This window comes from Scardinius erythrophthalmus (genome assembly GCF_964197995.2).
Source record: "Scardinius erythrophthalmus genome assembly, chromosome: 6".
Lineage (NCBI taxonomy): Eukaryota > Metazoa > Chordata > Actinopteri > Cypriniformes > Leuciscidae > Scardinius > Scardinius erythrophthalmus.
The window spans coordinates 47,564,097-47,583,532 of record NC_138226.1 but is presented as its reverse complement, the minus strand read 5'-3'; the positions used below and the strand labels follow the sequence as shown (position 1 = coordinate 47,583,532).

Below are 19,436 nucleotides of genomic sequence, written 5' to 3'. Positions count from 1 at the left end.
ACACATCAATACAACCCGCAATAAAATAAAACAAACAAACAAAACATACTTTAGCGAAAGTACAACTGCAGCACAGTTACCCAATCTCAGCTCTCAATCCCCAAACATGACAGATAAAGGTACGGTTATTCAGCATTCCAACATGGCCTTCAACCCATCGAAGGGACCGCAGCAATAAATGTTTGTCTGCCCCACTTCCCAGACAGAGAATAAAAACCTCTAAATAAATCAGCCTATATGAAAGGGTACAGAGGCTGCACGTCATTGCAGAGTTGTGAACCTTTGCAGTGTGTTTCTGTATTTGGTTGTGTTGTGAGTATTTGGAGCACACATGTGTTGTGAAACTGATAGAGATGTTTTCTTAATTTGTGGGTGTTTTTCTATTTGCATGAAGGAGGGGTGCAGGGAGAGGGAAGCACTGGAAGGTACTGAAAAACATGTTATATAATATGTTTAAGATGTTCCACCAATAGACAAAAAGCCCCGAAAGAGATGTTTTTAACGGTGGTGATATCACGAGGAGGGGCAAAAAAAGAAAATGCCCATTGGGTACCTAGCAATAAGAAAAAGGTATAAGACATGAAGTCTGGCAATGGTAACTTCAGATGAACGGCTGGCATATCACTTTGTTGATTGTTCAATAAAGTTATTTCTTCTGAGACCTGGAACTTCGACACTGAGAGCTTCCTTTGAGACCCGAACCAAAAAGACTTTGAATTTGCCACGACAATTCATTGCCAGGTTTACCATGGAAAAGCTGACACTTCTGCTTCTGTTCATGGCATTCTCTCAGGGGGATGCAGCAGGTTACTATTGAAATAATTATTGTTATTACATGGAGAGCAGAGAATACATTTTATATTCTTCCAAGATGTTATGTTCTTGAGAAACTTAAACAGTTTATGATATTTACCCAATAATAACCCTATTTAAAGTGTTTACATGACATGTTGTTGGGTTATTAAGCATAATCAGTGATTGTGTATGTAAATACTCTCACTGTTTCTTGAATATTACAGCTAATGGCTGCCCCCCTGGATGGTCTGCATTTGGACTGAAATGTGTCAAATTCTTCGAAACACAACTTGACTGGTTGTCAGCAGAGGTAATGTGCTCCTGACAGCACTATTATAGTTATGCAACATATGTTTATGCACAAATTTGCTCTTTAAATGACATTTTCTGAAGTTCTTGATAGTGAATCTGATCTGACTTGAAGAATCTGATCATCAATTAAATATTCATTTATGTTGTTTATTGAAATGAGCTTTAAATAATAAGTGGTATATCTTAAATAAGCAACACAAATCTGCAAATCTTATGAGAAATGCCCAAACTTGCATCAGTAACTACATTTACACCCTCTTGGCTCATGATTTATTACTTATTCCAGGGTTTTTATGAAATGTTTGGATTTCCTAATCTTTGTGTATTATTTCATCTTTAAATACACTCACAACAATGAGCCACTCACAACACACCACATTCTGGTGCAATAACTTGCTCATAAGTTCAATTAAATGATTGTAGAATTTAAAATTTTTTTGTATTGAACTGCACATACAGAGATGTAATGTGAAAGAAGGATAGATTAGTTTGAAAGAAAGAAAGATTAGTTAGAAAGATAGATTAGTTAGAAAGATAGTAAATAGTAAAATATAAAGATAAATAGTAGATATATATGTAATCTGTGTTTATATATTACATTTTTTTTGTATGTATGTAGCAATTAGAGGGTGCAGAAAGTGTTGTAAATGCCTTGAATACACGTACAGATCATTTGTAACAGGTCAGAAAGCTCCACGAATGATGTGTAACACATTTACAAGTGATGAATAGTGTACACTTTAGATTAGGCGATGCAGAAAGTGTTGTAAATGATTTATTCATGCATTTACACATCTATAACGTGTTGAACACTAGTGTAGTGTAGTGTAGTGTAGTGTAGTGTAGTGTAGTGTGTAGTGTAGTGTAGTGTAGTGTGTACTCAGAGGCGGCCTTACCTATGTTTCACCCGTTTCAATTGAAACAGGCCCCGCCCTCCAAGGGGGCCCCCAACAGAACAGGAAAATCCCATTCATTTTCTCCCTAGGATATTTATTTTCAGACATAATGTCTAAAGTGGTTTCCAACACATCGCTCGCGAGAGTAGCTCGTGGCCTGATTGGAGGTAGCTCACCAAGTTCACATATCGCGTCTTTTGCGCGCTCAAGTTCATTATTTCAAATAATTGAAGCGACGCGCTCATTTTTTTCCAGGCGCAACGAGTCAACATGAAGGATGGGGGTGCACCCAAACTACGGGTGTTTTTTCTTCTTCGTAAATAATTTTTTTTTTCGATGGTGGAAATCAAATTAAGCTATTAAAACTTCTCTGTCGTTGTGGAGAGCGCATGGTACATATAGCAACGACAGACGCCACGGGAAAATCGGACCGAATTTTACTATTAATAATAAAAGATAAGCTAATGTGCATTGTAAATGTCAGTATTTTGTCTTTTTTTGAATCATTCTTTTTATAAAAATGATTTAAAGGCTTAAATATGCGAGGTTTATCTTTTTGTCAAAACTTTATTTGAACTTGTAGGGGAGCGCGGGGCACAACGTAACACGGGGTTAGTTGTAACACGCTTGTTTTAAATACTTCCGCACATGCTTGGATGACGAAACTTTGTGTATTTACTAGTTGCCATATCAACACTATATAGAAAAAAAAATCCGCCAAAATTTTTATTTTTTTGGAAGATATCCATAGATATTTATTAAACCATAGCAAAAGTAAATTTCTTACTTAAGTTAATTTTTCATCTCTATTTTTTGTGTTTATTTAAAATAAGACAAATCTAATATTATTTTAATCTCCAAGATGTTATTTAACAGTTGAGATAGTTAGTAAATGCTTCTCTAACTAGCAGAAGACACTAGCAGGGTTTAAACCCCAGTTGTGCAGGCGGGGCATGTTGTAACACTGTGTTACAATGTGCCCCTATTAGAAATATGCTATTATATTCTATACTTTTATTAACTTTATTGAGAAAACGTGAGAACAATGTGAATAAAGACTGAGAGTCAATGTTCATAAATTACTAATTATTTATTTGTTTTTAAATATGTTGTATAGCTGTGTTTTCATGTGTTCGTAGTCAAAACTAAAAAATTAGTTTATATTTAAATATTAAAAATTGCCATTATTTTATATGAAAAAGTTTTTTAATTGTATTTTATTTAGAAAATATTTTAGTTTTTTTAGTATGTTTTTTTTATTAGATCAGATAACATTTTAAGCTGTCATATGTTATGTTACAATGTGCCCCACACATGTTACAATGTACCCCACCTATGGGGCATGTTGTCACATTTCACTTCCATTCTTTCGGGGTAAATCAAGAAAAAAGTATATACTGTATTAATAAAACAAAAACACATAATTGTACTAGACGTGGGAAATTAATGTGGGAAAAAATAAATACTCTGAACATTAAGTAGATTTACACAAACTGAGAATGTCAAAAAGCGTTACTTTGTGCCCCGCTCTCCCCTACATGTTAGTATATAACATGTTGCAAGACACTCCTTTCAAATTTGGCCATCATTTTTAATGTTACTATTTTAATGTTTATGTAAACAAAAAGTGCATATTGATGGTAAGTTTATTTGTTATTTGCTGGTTTTCGACATAAAACTTGGTGAATTGATTTTATTGTGTAGTATTAGTACTTTTTGAACAGGATTATGTGATAAACATGCTCATTTTGGTCACTATAATCATGAAATTACATTTTCATACCATTTCATCTCTAGTTATGATGCACTATAAAATCAACAATAATTGTGTTTTTACAGTATAATATTTTTTTTATATGTCAATTAAGGGTGACATATACAGTATAGGCCTACAATAACACGTTTAGGTCTAAAACAGTTAGCATAGTTGTATATATGAGTGTTATGAGACATTATTTAAGATATTTAATTATTGCACATAGCTCTCGGCCACTTTCATTTTTAAAAAGTAGCTAAAAAAGGTTGGAGACCCCTAAACCATCCAAGTTAGATTGACCACGAGCTACGAGGTTGTGAAACGAAAGTTTCTGCTCCTATAAAAGCCACAAAGTATAAAAATCAACCTTGTTATTTGCGATCTTCTGGAGAAATAATACACTACCCATAATTCTAAGCAAAACACTGACGTCTCTGATTGGTCGAACTTGAGTCACGCCGCCGCCGCGGTTACCATGGCGATGTGTACCGCCCCCGCGAACAGTGATCTGAAGTAAATAAATACCTGTAGTTTGTGTTTATACTTTGCCTTTTTCCCGTAAGGTTAAAACTAGGGCTGTCAAAGTTAGCGCGTTAATAACGCGTTAACGCAAAATCATATTAACGGCACTAATTTTTTTTAACGCGGGATTAACGCAGCGCGTATTTTCTGTTTGACCCGTGGCCCAACCCCTAGTTGGAGAAATGGAGATACACAGTGTTGCCAACTTAGCGACATTGCAGACCCCTTTAGCGATTGTTTCCCTTCAACAAAGCGCCCAAACCTTATTTAGTTTCTGAGAATCTAACGTTACCGGTACCGCCGGTACTACTCTCTCAGCACGCGCGCGCGCCTCTCTCTCTCTCTCTCTCTCTCTATCTCTCTCTCTGCGTCTCGCGCGGAGGAGCAGCGCTTTAATTCAGTTAAGCACAGATATTATGTTGCTTCTCTAATTTTACAAGTATAGCCGAAATCAGAGCACGGATATTGTCTTTATCTTATGTGTATTTGATTTCATCAGACGACGGCTCGATTATCAGAATTTTTGTGCAGATTAACTTAACATCTTGGAAGGGAGAGCTGGTTATGTTTTAATGGGTCGCGTTTCAGTCACCATTTCAAATTCATTCCGTTGTTTGACAACAGAAACAGTAAAATATACCAATGAAAACAGTTTTATTGAGAATTTAGCTTCATCAAAATGGGCACAGAGAGAGACAAACTACAATGTAATAATAAATAATAAATTTACATTTAGCATTTTCAGAAGAGCTGCCCTGTCATGCAAAAATCTAAACATGTTTGTGTTAGTAAATTGCTCAGTGCAAAGAAAGAGAAGTAATGGTAACCTGGTATTTCTTTGTTCTTTCTACATGTGTCTAATAGACATGAACAAGTTCTTTGAAAAAAACATCTATGACCTTTGAAACATGTCTCGTCTTCATGCTCTATATTGACTATGGTTTCAATAATAAACATACATTTGCATAAAGCATCTATATTTATCCATGCTCACGTTGATTAGAGTATTACAAACTTGAAAAGTATTAATTTAAGGTACATTTAGAACAAATAAAAAAATGTGCGATTAAATGCGATTAATCGCAAGTTAACTCATGACAATCATGCGATTAATCGCGATTAAAAAATTTAATCGATTGACAGCCCTAGTTAAAACGTTTTTTTTTTTTTAGCAGGGAAATAATTTGAATAGGAAATGAAACGTAGGCCTACATATGCCAGTGGTGCCTGTTCATGAAGCTGAAAGTGCGCGCAATAAAATAATATGATGCAAACCAACAAGAATCATTGCTTTTTCTGCTCATGTTTACATTTTATGTGGACAGGGCCCCATATTAGTTATTGAAACGGGCCCCCAGATGCTTAAGGCCGCCCCTGTGTGTACTGCAGTGTAAGTGCTGACTGGTGAGGGTATAGACAGCTGTCTTCTGTAGTGTGTAGTGTAGTGTAGTGTGTAGTGTAGTGTGTAGTGTATAGTGTAGTGTGTACTGCAGTGTAAGTGCTGACTGGTGAGGGTATAGACAGCTGTCTTCTGTAGTGTGTAGTGTAGTGTAGTGTGTAGTGTAGTGTAGTGTGTAGTGTAGTGTGTAGTGTATAGTGTAGTGTGTACTGCAGTGTAAGTGCTGACTGGTGAGGGTATAGACAGCTGTCTTCTGTAGTGTGTAGTGTAGTGTAGTGTGTAGTGTAGTGTGTAGTGTATAGTGTAGTGTGTACTGCAGTGTAAGTGCTGACTGGTGAGGGTATAGACAGCTGTCTTCTGTAGTGTGTAGTGTAGTGTGTAGTGTAGTGTGTAGTGTATAGTGTAGTGTGTACTGCAGTGTAAGTGCTGACTGGTGAGGGTATAGACAGCTGTCTTCTGTAGTGTGTAGTGTAGTGTAGTGTAGTGTAGAGTGTAGTGTAGTGTAGTGTAGTGTAGTGTAGTGTGTACTGCAGTGTAAGTGCTGACTGGTGAGGGTATAGACAGCTGTCTTCTGTAGTGTGTAGTGTATAGTGTAGTGTGTACTGCAGTGTAAGTGCTGACGGGTGAGGGTATAGACAGCTGTCTTCTGTAGTGTGTAGTGTAGTGTAGTGTAGTGTAGTGTGTAGTGTAGTGTAAGTGCTGACTGGTGAGGGTATAGACAGCTGTCTTCTGTAGTGTGTAGTGTAGTGTAGTGTAGTGTAGTGTGTAGTGTAGTCCAGTGGTTCTCAACTCCAGTCCTCAGGACCCACTGCTCTGCACATTTTGTATGTCTCTCTTATCTGACACACTCAAATCAGTTCATGGAGTCTCTCCTAACGAGCTGATGATCTGGTTCAGGTGTGTTAAATAAGGGAGACATACAAAATGTGCAGAGCAGTGGGTCCCGAGGACTGGAGTTTGAGAACCACTGGTGTAGTGTGTACTGCAGTGTAAGTGCTGACTGGTGAGGGTATAGACAGCTGTCTTCTGTAGTGTGTAGTGTAGTGTAGTGTAGTGTATAGTGTAGTGTGTATTGCAGTGTAAGTGCTGACTGGTGAGTGTATAGACAGCTGTCTTCTGTAGTGTGTAATGTAGTGTGTAGTGTAGTGTGTACTGCAGTGTAAGTGTTGACTGGTGAGGGTATAGACAGCTGTCTTCTGTAGTGTAGTGTAGTGTAATGTAGTGTAGTGTGTGTGTAGTGTAGTGTGTACTGCAGTGTAAGTGCTGACTGGTGAGGGTATAGACAGCTGTCTTCTGTAGTGTGTAGTGTAGTGTGTAGTGTAGTGTGTAGTGTAGTGTGTACTGCAGTGTAAGTGCTGACTGGTGAGGGTATAGACAGCTGTCTTCTGTAGTGTGTAGTGTAGTGTAGTGTAGTGTGTAGTGTAGTGTGTAGTGTGTAGTGTAGTGTGTAGTGTAGAGTGTAGTGTGCACTGCAGTGTAAGTGCTGACTGGTGAGGGTATAGACAGCTGTCTTCTGTAGTGTGTAGTGTAGTGTGTAGTGTAGTGTAGTGTGTAGTGCACTGCAGTGTAAGTGCTGACTGGTGAGGGTATAGACAGCTGTCTTCTGTAGTGTGTAGTGTAGTGTAGTGTAGTGTGTAGTGTAGTGTAGTGTGTAGTGTAGTGTAGTGTAATTGCTGACTGGTGATCTTCTGTAGTGTGTAGTGTAATGTAGTGTAGTGTGTAGTGTAGTGTGTAGTGTGCACTGCAGTGTAAGTGCTGACTGGTGAGGTATAGACAGCTGTCTTCTGTAGTGTAGTGTGTAGTGTAGTGTAGTGTAGTGTGTAGTGTAGTGTAGTGTGTAGTGTAGTGTAGTGTAATTGCTGACTGGTGATCTTCTGTAGTGTGTAGTGTAATGTAGTGTAGTGTGTAGTGTAGTGTGTAGTGTGTACTGCAGTGTAAGTGCTGACTGGTGAGGGTATAGACAGCTGTTTTCTGTAGTGTGTAGTGTAGTGTGTGTGTAGTGTGTACTGCAGTGTAAGTGCTGACTGGTGAGGGTACAGACAGCTGTCTTCTGTAGTGTGTAGTGTAGTGTGTAGTGTATAGTGTAGTGTGTACTGCAGTGTAAGTGCTGACTGGTGAGGGTATAGACAGCTGTCTTCTGTAGTGTGTAGTGTATAGTGTAGTGCACTGCAGTGTAAATGCTGACTGGTGAGGGTATAGACAGCTGTCTTCTGTAGTGTAGTGTGTAGTGTAGTGTAGTGTAAGTGCTGACTGGTGATTTTCTGTAGTGTGTAGTGTAGTGTGTAGTGTAGTGTAGTGTAGTGTGTACTGCAGTGTAAGTGCTGACTGGTGAGGGTATAGACAGCTGTCTTCTGTAGTGTGTAGTGTAGTGTAGTGTGTAGTGTAGTGTAGTGTAGTGTGTAGTGTAGTGTAGTGTAGTGTGTATTGTAGTGTGTACTGCAGTGTAAGTGCTGACTGGTGAGGGTATAGACAGCTGTCCTCTGTAGTGTGTAGTGTAGTGTAGTGTAGTGTGTAGTGTAGTGTGTAGTGTAGTGTAGTGTAGTGTGTAGTGTAGTGTGTACTGCAGTGTAAGTGCTGACTGGTGAGGGTATAGACAGCTGTCCTCTGTAGTGTGTAGTGTAGTGTAGTGTGTAGTGTAGTGTAGTGTAGTGTAGTGTGTAGTGTAGTGTAGTGTGTAGTGTAGTGTAGTGTAGTGTGTAGTGTAGTGTAGTGTGTAGTGTAGTGTAGTGTAGTGTGTACTGCAGTGTAAGTGCTGACTGGTGAGGGTATAGACAGCTGTCTTCTGTAGTGTGTAATGTAGTGTAGTGTGTAGTGTGCACTGCAGTGTAAGTGCTGACTGGTGAGGGTATAGACACCTGTCTTCTGTAGTGTGTAGTGTAGTTTAGTGTAGTGTAGTGTGTACTGCAGTGTAAGTGCTGACTGGTGAGGGTATAGACAGCTGTCTTCTGTAGTGTGTAATGTAGTGTAGTGTGTAGTGTAGTGTGTAGTGTAGTGTGTAGTGTAGTTTAGTGTAGTGTAGTGTGTACTGCAGTGTAAGTGCTGACTGGTGAGGGTATAGACAGCTGTCTTCTGTAGTGTGTAATGTAGTGTAGTGTGTAGTGTAGTGTGTAGTGTAGTTTAGTGTAGTGTGTACTGCAGTGTAAGTGCTGACTGGTGAGGGTATAGACACCTGTCTTCTGTAGTGTGTAGTGTAGTTTAGTGTAGTGTAGTGTGTACTGCAGTGTAAGTGCTGACTGGTGAGGGTATAGACAGCTGTCTTCTGTAGTGTGTAATGTAGTGTAGTGTGTAGTGTAGTGTGTAGTGTAGTGTTTAGTGTAGTGTAGTGTGTACTGCAGTGTAAGTGCTGACTGGTGAGGGTATAGACAGCTGTCTTCTGTAGTGTGTAATGTAGTGTAGTGTGTAGTGTAGTTTAGTGTAGTGTGTACTGCAGTGTAAGTGCTGACTGGTGAGGGTATAGACAGCTGTCTTCTGTAGTGTGTAATGTAGTGTAGTGTGTAGTGTAGTGTGTAGTGTAGTTTAGTGTAGTGTGTACTGCAGTGTAAGTGCTGACTGGTGAGGGTATAGACAGCTGTCTTCTGTAGTGTGTAATGTAGTGTAGTGTGTAGTGTAGTGTGTAGTGTAGTTTAGTGTAGTGTGTACTGCAGTGTAAGTGCTGACTGGTGAGGGTATAGACAGCTGTCTTCTGTAGTGTGTAATGTAGTGTAGTGTGTAGTGTAGTGTGTAGTGTAGTTTAGTGTAGTGTGTACTGCAGTGTAAGTGCTGACTGGTGAGGGTATAGACAGCTGTCTTCTGTAGTGTGTAATGTAGTGTAGTGTGTAGTGTGCACTGCAGTGTAAGTGCTGACTGGTGAGGGTATAGACAGCTGTCTTCTGTAGTGTGTAATGTAGTGTAGTGTGTAGTGTGCACTGCAGTGTAAGTGCTGACTGGTGAGGGTATAGACAGCTGTCTTCTCTGACACACATGGAGTCTTTAACCGCTGTGCACCTGATGTGAGCAAAACATACAAAAAAATGTAACATCATTTATTAAACATTTATGAACGGCATATTCATGTTTAATAAATAATTAGTTCATCATTAACTAACCACTTATAAATGACTTACAACTGAACGTTATTATAAAGTGTTACCCACATCTGTAATGCTGAGGAATACTTAATTTACCATTATTAAAGTTATAAAATACTAAAACAAATAGTTTTGATTAATGATTAATTTAAAGATAATCTGCCTTTTCAGAAGCACTGTCAAACTTTTGGTGGAAATCTCGCATCAGTGCACAGTAAAGCTGAAAACGATCTTCTGCTGAACATGGTGCCTGGTACGACACGAACTTGGATTGGTGGTCATGATGCTGTAAAAGTAAGTGGTTATGTAGATGAAAAAAACGTTTAATTATTTTTACATTTTCTAAAAGTTGCGTTTACATTTTGGTAAAGTTACTTTACATATTGTGACCATAGACTGTAAAAAAATATGGGTGTTTACAAAAATATTGTAAACAATTACTCCATTACAAGTAAAAGTTGTAAAGAGCGATTTTTACTTAGTAAAAGTACAGAAATTTTAATAAGTTTTAAAACTACTATCAAAAGTAAAAAAGTAAATGTCAATGCATTACAGGTACCTTATGCCTGCCCTAATATCAATATCAGATTTATTTCTAGAGCACAGTTCCAGTAGTGGGATCGAATGTGAGATTGAATAAGTCACTCAATAACGTCCACAGTGGTTTCGGACACCCAAATGGCTGTTCCCTCAGATAGTGCCCTATTTAAAGTTTTTTGGCTTTTAGTATGAATATGTTAGCCTTACTGTTATCTATAAGCTAGTGTGGTCTAAAACAATGACAAAATTCACATTTAGAAGACCAAACCCAACGTCAAATTGACGTTGGATGTTGACGTTGAGTACTTACGTCAACCACTGCAACCAAAATCATCCCCTGACTGACGCTACTACTTTATACTCAAGGACCGAATCAAGGATGTAGTTGAGTAAAAAGTACGATATTTTTCTTTCAAATGTAGTGAAGTTAAAGTAAAAAGTTTGAGTAAAGTACAGTACAGATACTCAAAAAGTGTACTTAAGTACAGTACTCAAGTAAATGAGCTTTGTTACTGTCCACCTCTGCGTGATGCTAACAGACAGCAGACAAACGGCTAGTAGTGACATCAGCAGCAATCCACCTGTCACTCAAGTGGCCACGCCCCTAATTATGCAGAACTTTAAGGCTTAATATAATTTAAATGGATGAGTTATAAAAAAATGCACCCCCCCCCCCCACAGTTGTCATGAAGGGCAAAATTAGCTTTATAGCCCAAAACCACTTTTTGTACCAGGCTGTAAATAAGTTTTTGCTGCTGTAAAGCTGGGCATTTTAACATGGGTGTTTATGGAATTGATTCTCTTTTGCAGCCTGTCGATGAACTGCAGTTTAAGTCACTTCTGTGTTGGATTCAAGAGAGAGACAGGAAGGTTGCTGCTTGATTGTGACATGAAATAGCTTAGGGCAGGCGTATGTGTTGTCTTTGGACACTTGGGATGTTGTGAGCCTCTGCCCTTGTTATACAACATGACTGTTCCACACGGCGAGTCAGTGGCAATCACATGAGCTTGAAGTCAGAGGAGGAGATTGGAGCTTTTATTGGTTGTGCCATTGATTTGGATCATTCATGCACGTTCAACATATTTTTTGTGGGTTAGTTGGTACATTTCATAATAAAATAAGCAACCATGACGAGCGTAGCAGCTAACTTTGCCTAGCATTTATTTTTATGCCGATTCAAAGTAATTCACATGTTTTCATTATCTGGCTCAAAAAGCCCTGTAAGATGCAATATGAATTTGGGCACAAATAAATGAAAAAAGTTCAGGAAGGAACGCAAGAGCGTCTCACTGCAGTGCTCTTCCGGGGGAGTTGTTGTTGCAGCAGCAGCCTCGGCCAAGGCCAGTGCTGGTAGAGGGGGCCGAAAGCAGATAAGATTGGGGTTGTTTGGTCTTGGGACGAGTAGCCACATTCCAATTTACACGGCTATACTGGTCCATTTGGGTCTCCGAAACGATCCATTTGCCTTTGCAAAGCTGTGAGCTTCTCCATGATGTTATCCATATTGTGGTTCATAGTCACAGTCTGAGTGCTGACAGCTCTGCCCACTGCTTCAATCATGACGGGCAGCCTTGTGGGGCTTTGGACAGCTGTCACCGTCTTCTTAATTCCTCTATAAACCAGGGCAATGCCTAATCCAAACAGCAGAAAACCTGTTATCATGGTTCCGAATAGGTAGATATCTTCAATGTCCTCCACAGAAAGAGCCGCCAGACACACGACCCGCCACCTCTCCTACGAGTCCATCGTGTAGCCAGCTGCGAACGTTCCGGCAGGGCAGTCCGGTTCCCCCGAACCCAAGCTTCTCGTCGAGAAGATGGTGTCAATTGCGTTGAGAGATCAGTTGATCAAATTCATAATTTCTTAGTTTGGAGAGCAGTGCGGAGAGAGTCTCTCAAAGTAGACTAGACGAGACGAGAGCAGCAAAGCAGGGGAGATAAGGGAGAGGAGAGGAAGAAAATGCGACCGCCTTCGTTGAGAGCCAAGTGAAATAAGTGAGTGTGTAAACAACAGATGAACTTCTGCAATGAGTTTCTGAACAGAAGACTTTCTAACCACTTCATTCACTCTTTAGGATGGACAGTGGATGTGGACTGATGGATCTGTCTTTGATTACAACAACTGGTGCAGTGGACAACCTAATAATTATGGAAATAATGAGAACGTTCTGGAAATAAACTTTGGTATGAATATAACAGATCTCTTCAAACTAATTCAATATAAAGTTAATTGCATTAATAAAAGTGTCTTTGATTCAGAAAAATAATCATGTATTTATTGTTTATCTTATCCTAGATAACCACTGCTGGAATGACGGGAGCATAGACCCACTACACCATTTTGCTTATATTTGTGCTAGAAGTCTTTTCTAAAAGTCATTCTGCCCACAAGTTCATTGATTGAACATGCATTAAATAATTTTCTGAATGTATCTTTACTACAGAAATTTTATTTTTTAAAAGAGAAACTACTTGATTAATGACAGTTTAAGTGTAATATAAACATACAGCATTGTGTAAATCTTAATTTCAACCTTTTTTTAACTTTAATTTCTCCAATCAATAAAAGCATTGAAAAAGGCTTTTTTGTTCTGTTTTGTAGTATTGGCTCAAACACATTGGGGCGGTTTCCCAGACAGGGTTTAAATTAAGCCAGGAGTAGGCCTTAATCTAGAATAGTTAATCGTGTCTTAGTTACACCTGGACTATGGAGTCCTGAACTAAAATAAACCAGATTAATTTAAAACCAACTGTGCTAATCTGAATTAGCATGATAGAGGTTGCCTATAAAACATGGAATGAACCGAGAAAAGCTTAAAATTGCATGGAACTGAGAAGAATTACAGACACACACACACACACACACACACACACACACACACACACACACACACACACACACACACACACACACACACACACACATATATATATATATATATATATATATATATATATATATATATATATATACACATACACACACACTCACTACCGTTCAAAAGTTTGGGGTCAGTAAGATTTTTAATGTTTTTAAAAGAAGTATCTTCTGCTCACCAAGGCTGCATTTATTTGATAAAAAACAATAAAAAAAAACAGTAATATTGTTTTCAGTCTTCAGTGTCACGATCCTTCAGAAATCATTCTAATATGATGATTTGATGCTCAAGAAACATTCATTATTATCAATGATGAAAACAGTTGTGTACAAATAAAAAGTTCAAAAGAACAGCATTTATTTAAAATAGAATATTTTCTAACATTATAAATGTCTTTACTGTAACTTTTGATCAGTTTAACTCATCCTTGATGAATAAAAGTATTGATTTATTTTATTTCTTTCCCCAAAAAATAAAATTAAAATTCTTACTGACCCCAAACTTTTGAACGGTAGTGTGTATATATATATATATATATATATATATATATATATATATATATATATATATATATATATATATATATATATATACTTATTAAACTCTGGACTAAACTAAATCTAGGACTATTTAAAGCCTTGACCAAGAAAGCAGATTTCTTTTTTTTTTTTTTTTTCTTTTTTTTTTTTATGGGTCAGGCAGTTTTATTCATTCAGGAAGAGTGAAAAGCTTTTGCAGTATGAAAGGAAGGTAATATGTTCTTTTTTTTTTTTTTTTTTTTTTTATTCACAATTTAGCACATAATACACAAACAATACAATAAAAAAAAAAAAAAAAAAAATTAAAAAAAAAAAAATAAATTAAAAAAAAAAAAAAACCCATCAAGAATACTACCAGACACAACAACGACAAAAAAAAAAAGAAAAAAAAAAGAAAAAAAAAAAAAGAGAGAAATCTACACTACCACAGTGTGAATTATCTATTATTCCAATTGAGTTTATCATGTTATAGTCTCTATATAATTTAATACTAAGGCCCATATAGATTGGAACTCTTGCAGTCTTGAATGCTGTTTACTTGTAATTTCTTCAATGGGCAAGAAATCTATAATCTGCTCCACCCATTGACCAAATCTGGGTCCTGATTGGGAAATCCATGCAGTAAGTATACATTTTTTAGCAAAATAAGAAAACATTGTAAACACACATTTACTTATAAAAGGACACTTATTTTCCAAATCATAATTCAGTAAATATAACATAGGACATAACTCAAAAGTACTATTATACATATCTTGAATTACTTTATGAATCTTCTCCCAAAAAGACAAAACAGCTTTACAATACCAAAATAAATGCATAAATGTTCCTAACTCAGTTCCACATTTTCTACACATAGGAGACTTTGTATTGTTAAATTTATTAAGCTTCACTGGAGTTCTATAGTATTTATACAAAAGTTTATAATTAGTTTCTTTAACTTTAATGTTCACACTCAGTGGTAAAGTCAAATCGGTACACAGAATTAGTCAAATCGGTACACAGAATTAGTCAAATCGGTACACAGAATTAGCCAACAGAAAGCAGATTTCTGTTAATCTGGTTTAAAGGGCAATTTTAGTCTAGGATTAGGCTTAATCTCTGTTTGGGAAACCGCCCCATAATAGTGTACCGTTGAAGAAAGCATCGTCAGGTTCTGTGCTTTCAGTAAGCGCTCTATGTTACTGTTATGTAATTGATCTTACTCCAAATACACCCATTAACCTTGTAATAGCAAACAATTATATTCATTTATATGTATTCTAAATACAGGTAAATGAAACAAAAAAAGACAAACATTTTAAATACTATAGCCTAGCTTATTTTAGTTGTATATTAAACTATAAAATGAAACACAAATTCATCATAATATTAATTATAAACAACATATCGGCTAAATGGGCCCAGTTTTCTGTCGCATGTTCATTCTTTCATAAATGAGGCCCATGATCTTTGTGTGTTACATGGTTATCTGACAGGGTGTGCAGAAAACAAGCTAAAAACCCAGAAATACGTTATAAGCTGTCGACCCCAAAAAATGAATGTTTAAGGAGACAAAAGTGGATACAAACAATTGAGACAGAGACGTGTCATTACTCTGAGAACTAACTTAGTTCGAACTAACATAGCTTAGCTTACAGAAATATAATATATAAATTGAGATTTGGATATTTGACTTACCATTAACAAAATGTTTACTGCACACGTAGTGTATTTTTAGTGCATACTTTATTGCACCCCCACAATTTACCCATTCGTTTCAGCTGATGCTTCACGTATTATTGCCTGTATCCACTTTTGTCTCCTTAAACGCTTGTTTTTTGGGGTCGACAGCTTATAAAAACTTATTTCTGGGTTTTTAACTTGTTTTCTGTACACCCTGTCACATAGCAGCACAAGTCAGAAATGAAAAGGAGGCAGCTTCACGCAATACAAAGTCAATGCAGACGGTTGGATTGTTTTCCCCCCCGGTGTGGCCGTGGTTTTCAGATTTTGACGCGTGTCGCTCTTTCTCTATTGGAATCTCCATCACTCTTTCATCTGGTCAAACTGAGCCCTCTATCTACATTTCCCTTTCCATGACACACTCATAGCCAAGCATTCACATAATGCATCTCATTGTACCTTGTACTCTTAGATAGATGAGATGTACATGATTATCTTGCTTGACATATTATGAGCTGCAGTTATGCTAATTATTCTCCATTTGCTTTTCTGTTTCTACCTCGGGATTACATCAGCTCCAGTTTGCATCCAGTAGGGCAAGAAGCCCTCCAACTCTGAATCAACATACAAAATTGACAGATTTTCTATTTAGTGTAATTGTTACGATCACAGCCTGTAAATATTGCATTAACATGCTTGTTGTTTCTGTTTAAATGATTTCATACATACTTTAATTACTGTGACTGATATGTGCAAACTCTAACTGGCAAACTGTTTCTTTGCTTTGCATGTGTGGAGGAATGGTAAGGGCCAAAAGAGAAATAATATCTAAGATAAGCAGCAAGAAAGTTCACATTAATAAAACTCGAATAAAATGTTCAATGTAGCCAACTACGCCACCTCTGCCTTTCACCCCAGGATAAGTAATACTCAGACAACACAGGTTCATTCTTCCCAAAGAGGACTGAGACAGTTCTGACAATTGAAAGCAATTTATTATTACATAAAATCTTTCCACATTGAGAAACACCACATTCACTAATAAATACCTTCCAGACATTTACCTCTTAATTACCCACAGATGATAATACAAAAAGAAGGTATTTTAAATAATAAAATAGCTTCTCTTCACTGCAAACGATACCATGAAGAATGTGAATATTTAACCAAGTCAAAAGGTAAGCAGTTGTCCATATAACTTTCAGTATCAGCAGATGCAAAACACTATTAAAGGCGACAACTTTTATAGTTAAAAAATTATAAAATTTACGTAAATGATAAAAGCTCCTTGTGGTTTCTTGGTTTGATTGATTTGAGCAACCAAATTCGACGCAAAACATAGGCATTTTGAGTTTGTGATAGTGCTTTATTATGTAGAAAATGGCGTCCTGCCCTCCATCTGCATCTCGTGCCACAGCGTGACGTCATGTGCAAACAACCTATTTGGTGTTGTTTATCCTGTAGGAATATATAGGCCAATAAGCAGTTTATGGGCCTATTGATAAATGCCAAGTTTTGCGTGGAAACGGCCGCACGCCCAGTTTTCTGTCACATGTTGATTCTTTCATAAATGAGGCCCATGATCTTTGTGTGGTCTGCTTGGGAGCAAAGCATGCTGTCGAGGGGTCTGTGAGTTCATTGTGAACGTCTTCCGCCAGGGCCGGAGTGGGGCCACTTTTCAGCCCGGGAGTTTCAGGCCCAAGACCGGCCCACTTTTTCCATGGTGGAATTCCAAATTAGCACTTTTTCCAAATTGGATAAAATTAAGCAACAGTTCAGCTCTTACTATTGTGTAGTTTGTAATGGTTCAACAAATAATGTAAAGGTTAAATAATAATTCACTTAGACTTTATAAGAAGCAATTGCGACTTTATATCACACAATTCTGACTATCTCGCAATTCTGACTTTAAAAGAAGCAATTGCAACTTTATTTCACGCAGTTCTGACTTTATATCTTGCAATTTCTGACTATAAGAAGCAACTGCGACTTTATATCATGCAATTCTGACCATATCTTGCAATGCTGACTTTATAACACGCAATTGCAACTTTATTTCAGGCAATTCTGACTTTATAACATGCAAAACAAGCTTCCATACCTCCTGGCCTCTTCCTCCCATCCATCCTCCCAAGACGGGCTATGGACCCAACCAACTCTATAGGAGGGCAGGGGAGAACTCCCTCACATGGTACAACCCACGCAGAGGCTGCGCGCTGCGGTGTCAGAATGCGAAACGTGTAATGTAGCCTAACTAACGTGACATTGAAATGTGAAAAAAAAATAAAAAAAAATAAATTGTCCTCGACCGGCCCAAAAGTGAAGCGGCCCACCGGGATTTCTCCCGATTCTCCCGATTACCCACTCCGGGCCTGTCTTCCGCTGAGGATGCTCCGCTCCTGCCTAATGCTCTTCGAGGAGGGCCAGATTCACACCCGCTGTGGTTCAGGTCCCGCGTCTGCTGAGGCAGCGTAGCGGCTCAGATCATGGGGGGAGCAAATGGATCAAGAGGGATTTGAGACGCACCCGTCCCTTTCTCAGCTCTCATCTGCTGGTTCCATCGGGATCCGGAAGCCAATCTGCGGTTTCTTTCACCCGGGTGGAGTGGGTGTTGACTTTTTCTAGCTCTGAGGAGGATATTAAGGGGAGGTAGTGTCAGAATCCTGACACCGATTTTTGCTGAAAACATAGGTGTCAGTTACAATATATGTTATGGAGAATATATATGGATTACTGATCCCTTTTTATTGGAATCTCCATCACTCTTTCATCTGGTCAAACTGAGCCCTCTGTCTACATTTCTCTTTCCATTACGCACTCATAGCCAAACATTCACATAATGCATCTCAGGTTTGAGAAGTGAAACGTGAAAAGTGACCAACGAAACAGGGACTCAACTTGACTGGTCAACTGTAGCCGGTGTCACAGTTGGAGAGCCAGACACTCTGCCCTGGTTTGTATGTGTGAGCGTTAGATCTCCAGGTGGCCGCCTGAATTTTCTGCAGATGGACATGAGCTGAGTCCCACACCCTCTCGCTCTCTTCAAACCAGTGGCCTTCACTTCTGGAACCTCAGATGGTTTGCCAGGCCAGAAGTATAGAGGGTGTTGGAAGCCAAGTACGCACTGGAAGAAAGTGAGGCCAATGGATGGTTGGAGGAGTCTTGTGTGTACTAAATGCAGAAAATGGTTCCAGCTGCTCTGGTTGTCATGGCAATATTTCCTCAGGATGCATCCAATCTTCTGGCTCTTACCCTTCGCCTGCCCTTTTGTCTGTGGGTGGTAACCTGATGATAAACTCACTGACATATCCAGGACTGAGAAGGACCTCCATACCTGGGAGATGAACTGGGGGCCATGGTCAGACACTATGGCTGTGTCCGAAATGGCATACCTCTCTACTACACAGTAAGCAAAAAACAAAAAAACAAACAGTATGTGACAAAAGAAGTATGTTCGAATTCACAGAACTCATAAAAATGTAGGCAAAAAGTACCCAGATGACCTACTATTTCCGGGATTCTAAAGTGTGCATATGATGGACACATTACTATCCCATGAGGCCACGGGAAAGGATTTGTGGATGGTGACGCAACGCAGCTGAGGCTGGAAGGTCACATGATAATGTCAGCATGAAGTACATCTGGATTTCATTCACACTACTCACATTCATACTATATAAAACACTTTTTAGCGATCATGAAGTAATTCTTCAAAATAAGTATCTTCTCAAGAGAGTATGCTATTTCGGATGCAGCCTGTGTTTTCCGGAAGACTGAAGTTTCATAAGACATGTTGAAATAGTGTTTCCACTGTCTCAAAGGTCACAAGGCCCTTCATTGGCACCAGACAACAAGCTTTGGAAAGCTGATCCACTGCCACGAGGACACAGTTGTAGCCATCTGATGTCGCAAGATCAGGGATGAAGTCCTGTCCTAGGTGTGATGGGGGGCAACGAGGAACGAGCTGAGGAAGGAGCTTGCTGATGGACAGGTGGCGAGGAGATTTGGAAATAGCAGTCCGGGCAGCCCTGCATGAACCGATGAACTTCCTGGGACATATATTCGG

At 38.4% G+C, this 19,436-nt stretch overlaps 1 protein-coding gene across 1 annotated transcript; it reads left to right on the top strand.

The window, feature by feature from the left end:
- The first annotated feature begins 500 nt into the window (after window positions 1–500).
- On the top strand, window positions 501–12,869 carry LOC308692751 (galactose-specific lectin nattectin-like). Its single transcript, XM_081369084.1, has 5 exons — window positions 501–806; window positions 1,020–1,105; window positions 9,919–10,041; window positions 12,363–12,471; window positions 12,584–12,869. The coding sequence occupies exons 1-5, from the start codon at window positions 593–595 to the stop codon at window positions 12,658–12,660; spliced, it is 609 nt and encodes a 202-aa protein (XP_081225210.1). The 5' UTR covers window positions 501–592; the 3' UTR covers window positions 12,661–12,869.
- The last annotated feature ends 6,567 nt before the right edge of the window (window positions 12,870–19,436 follow it).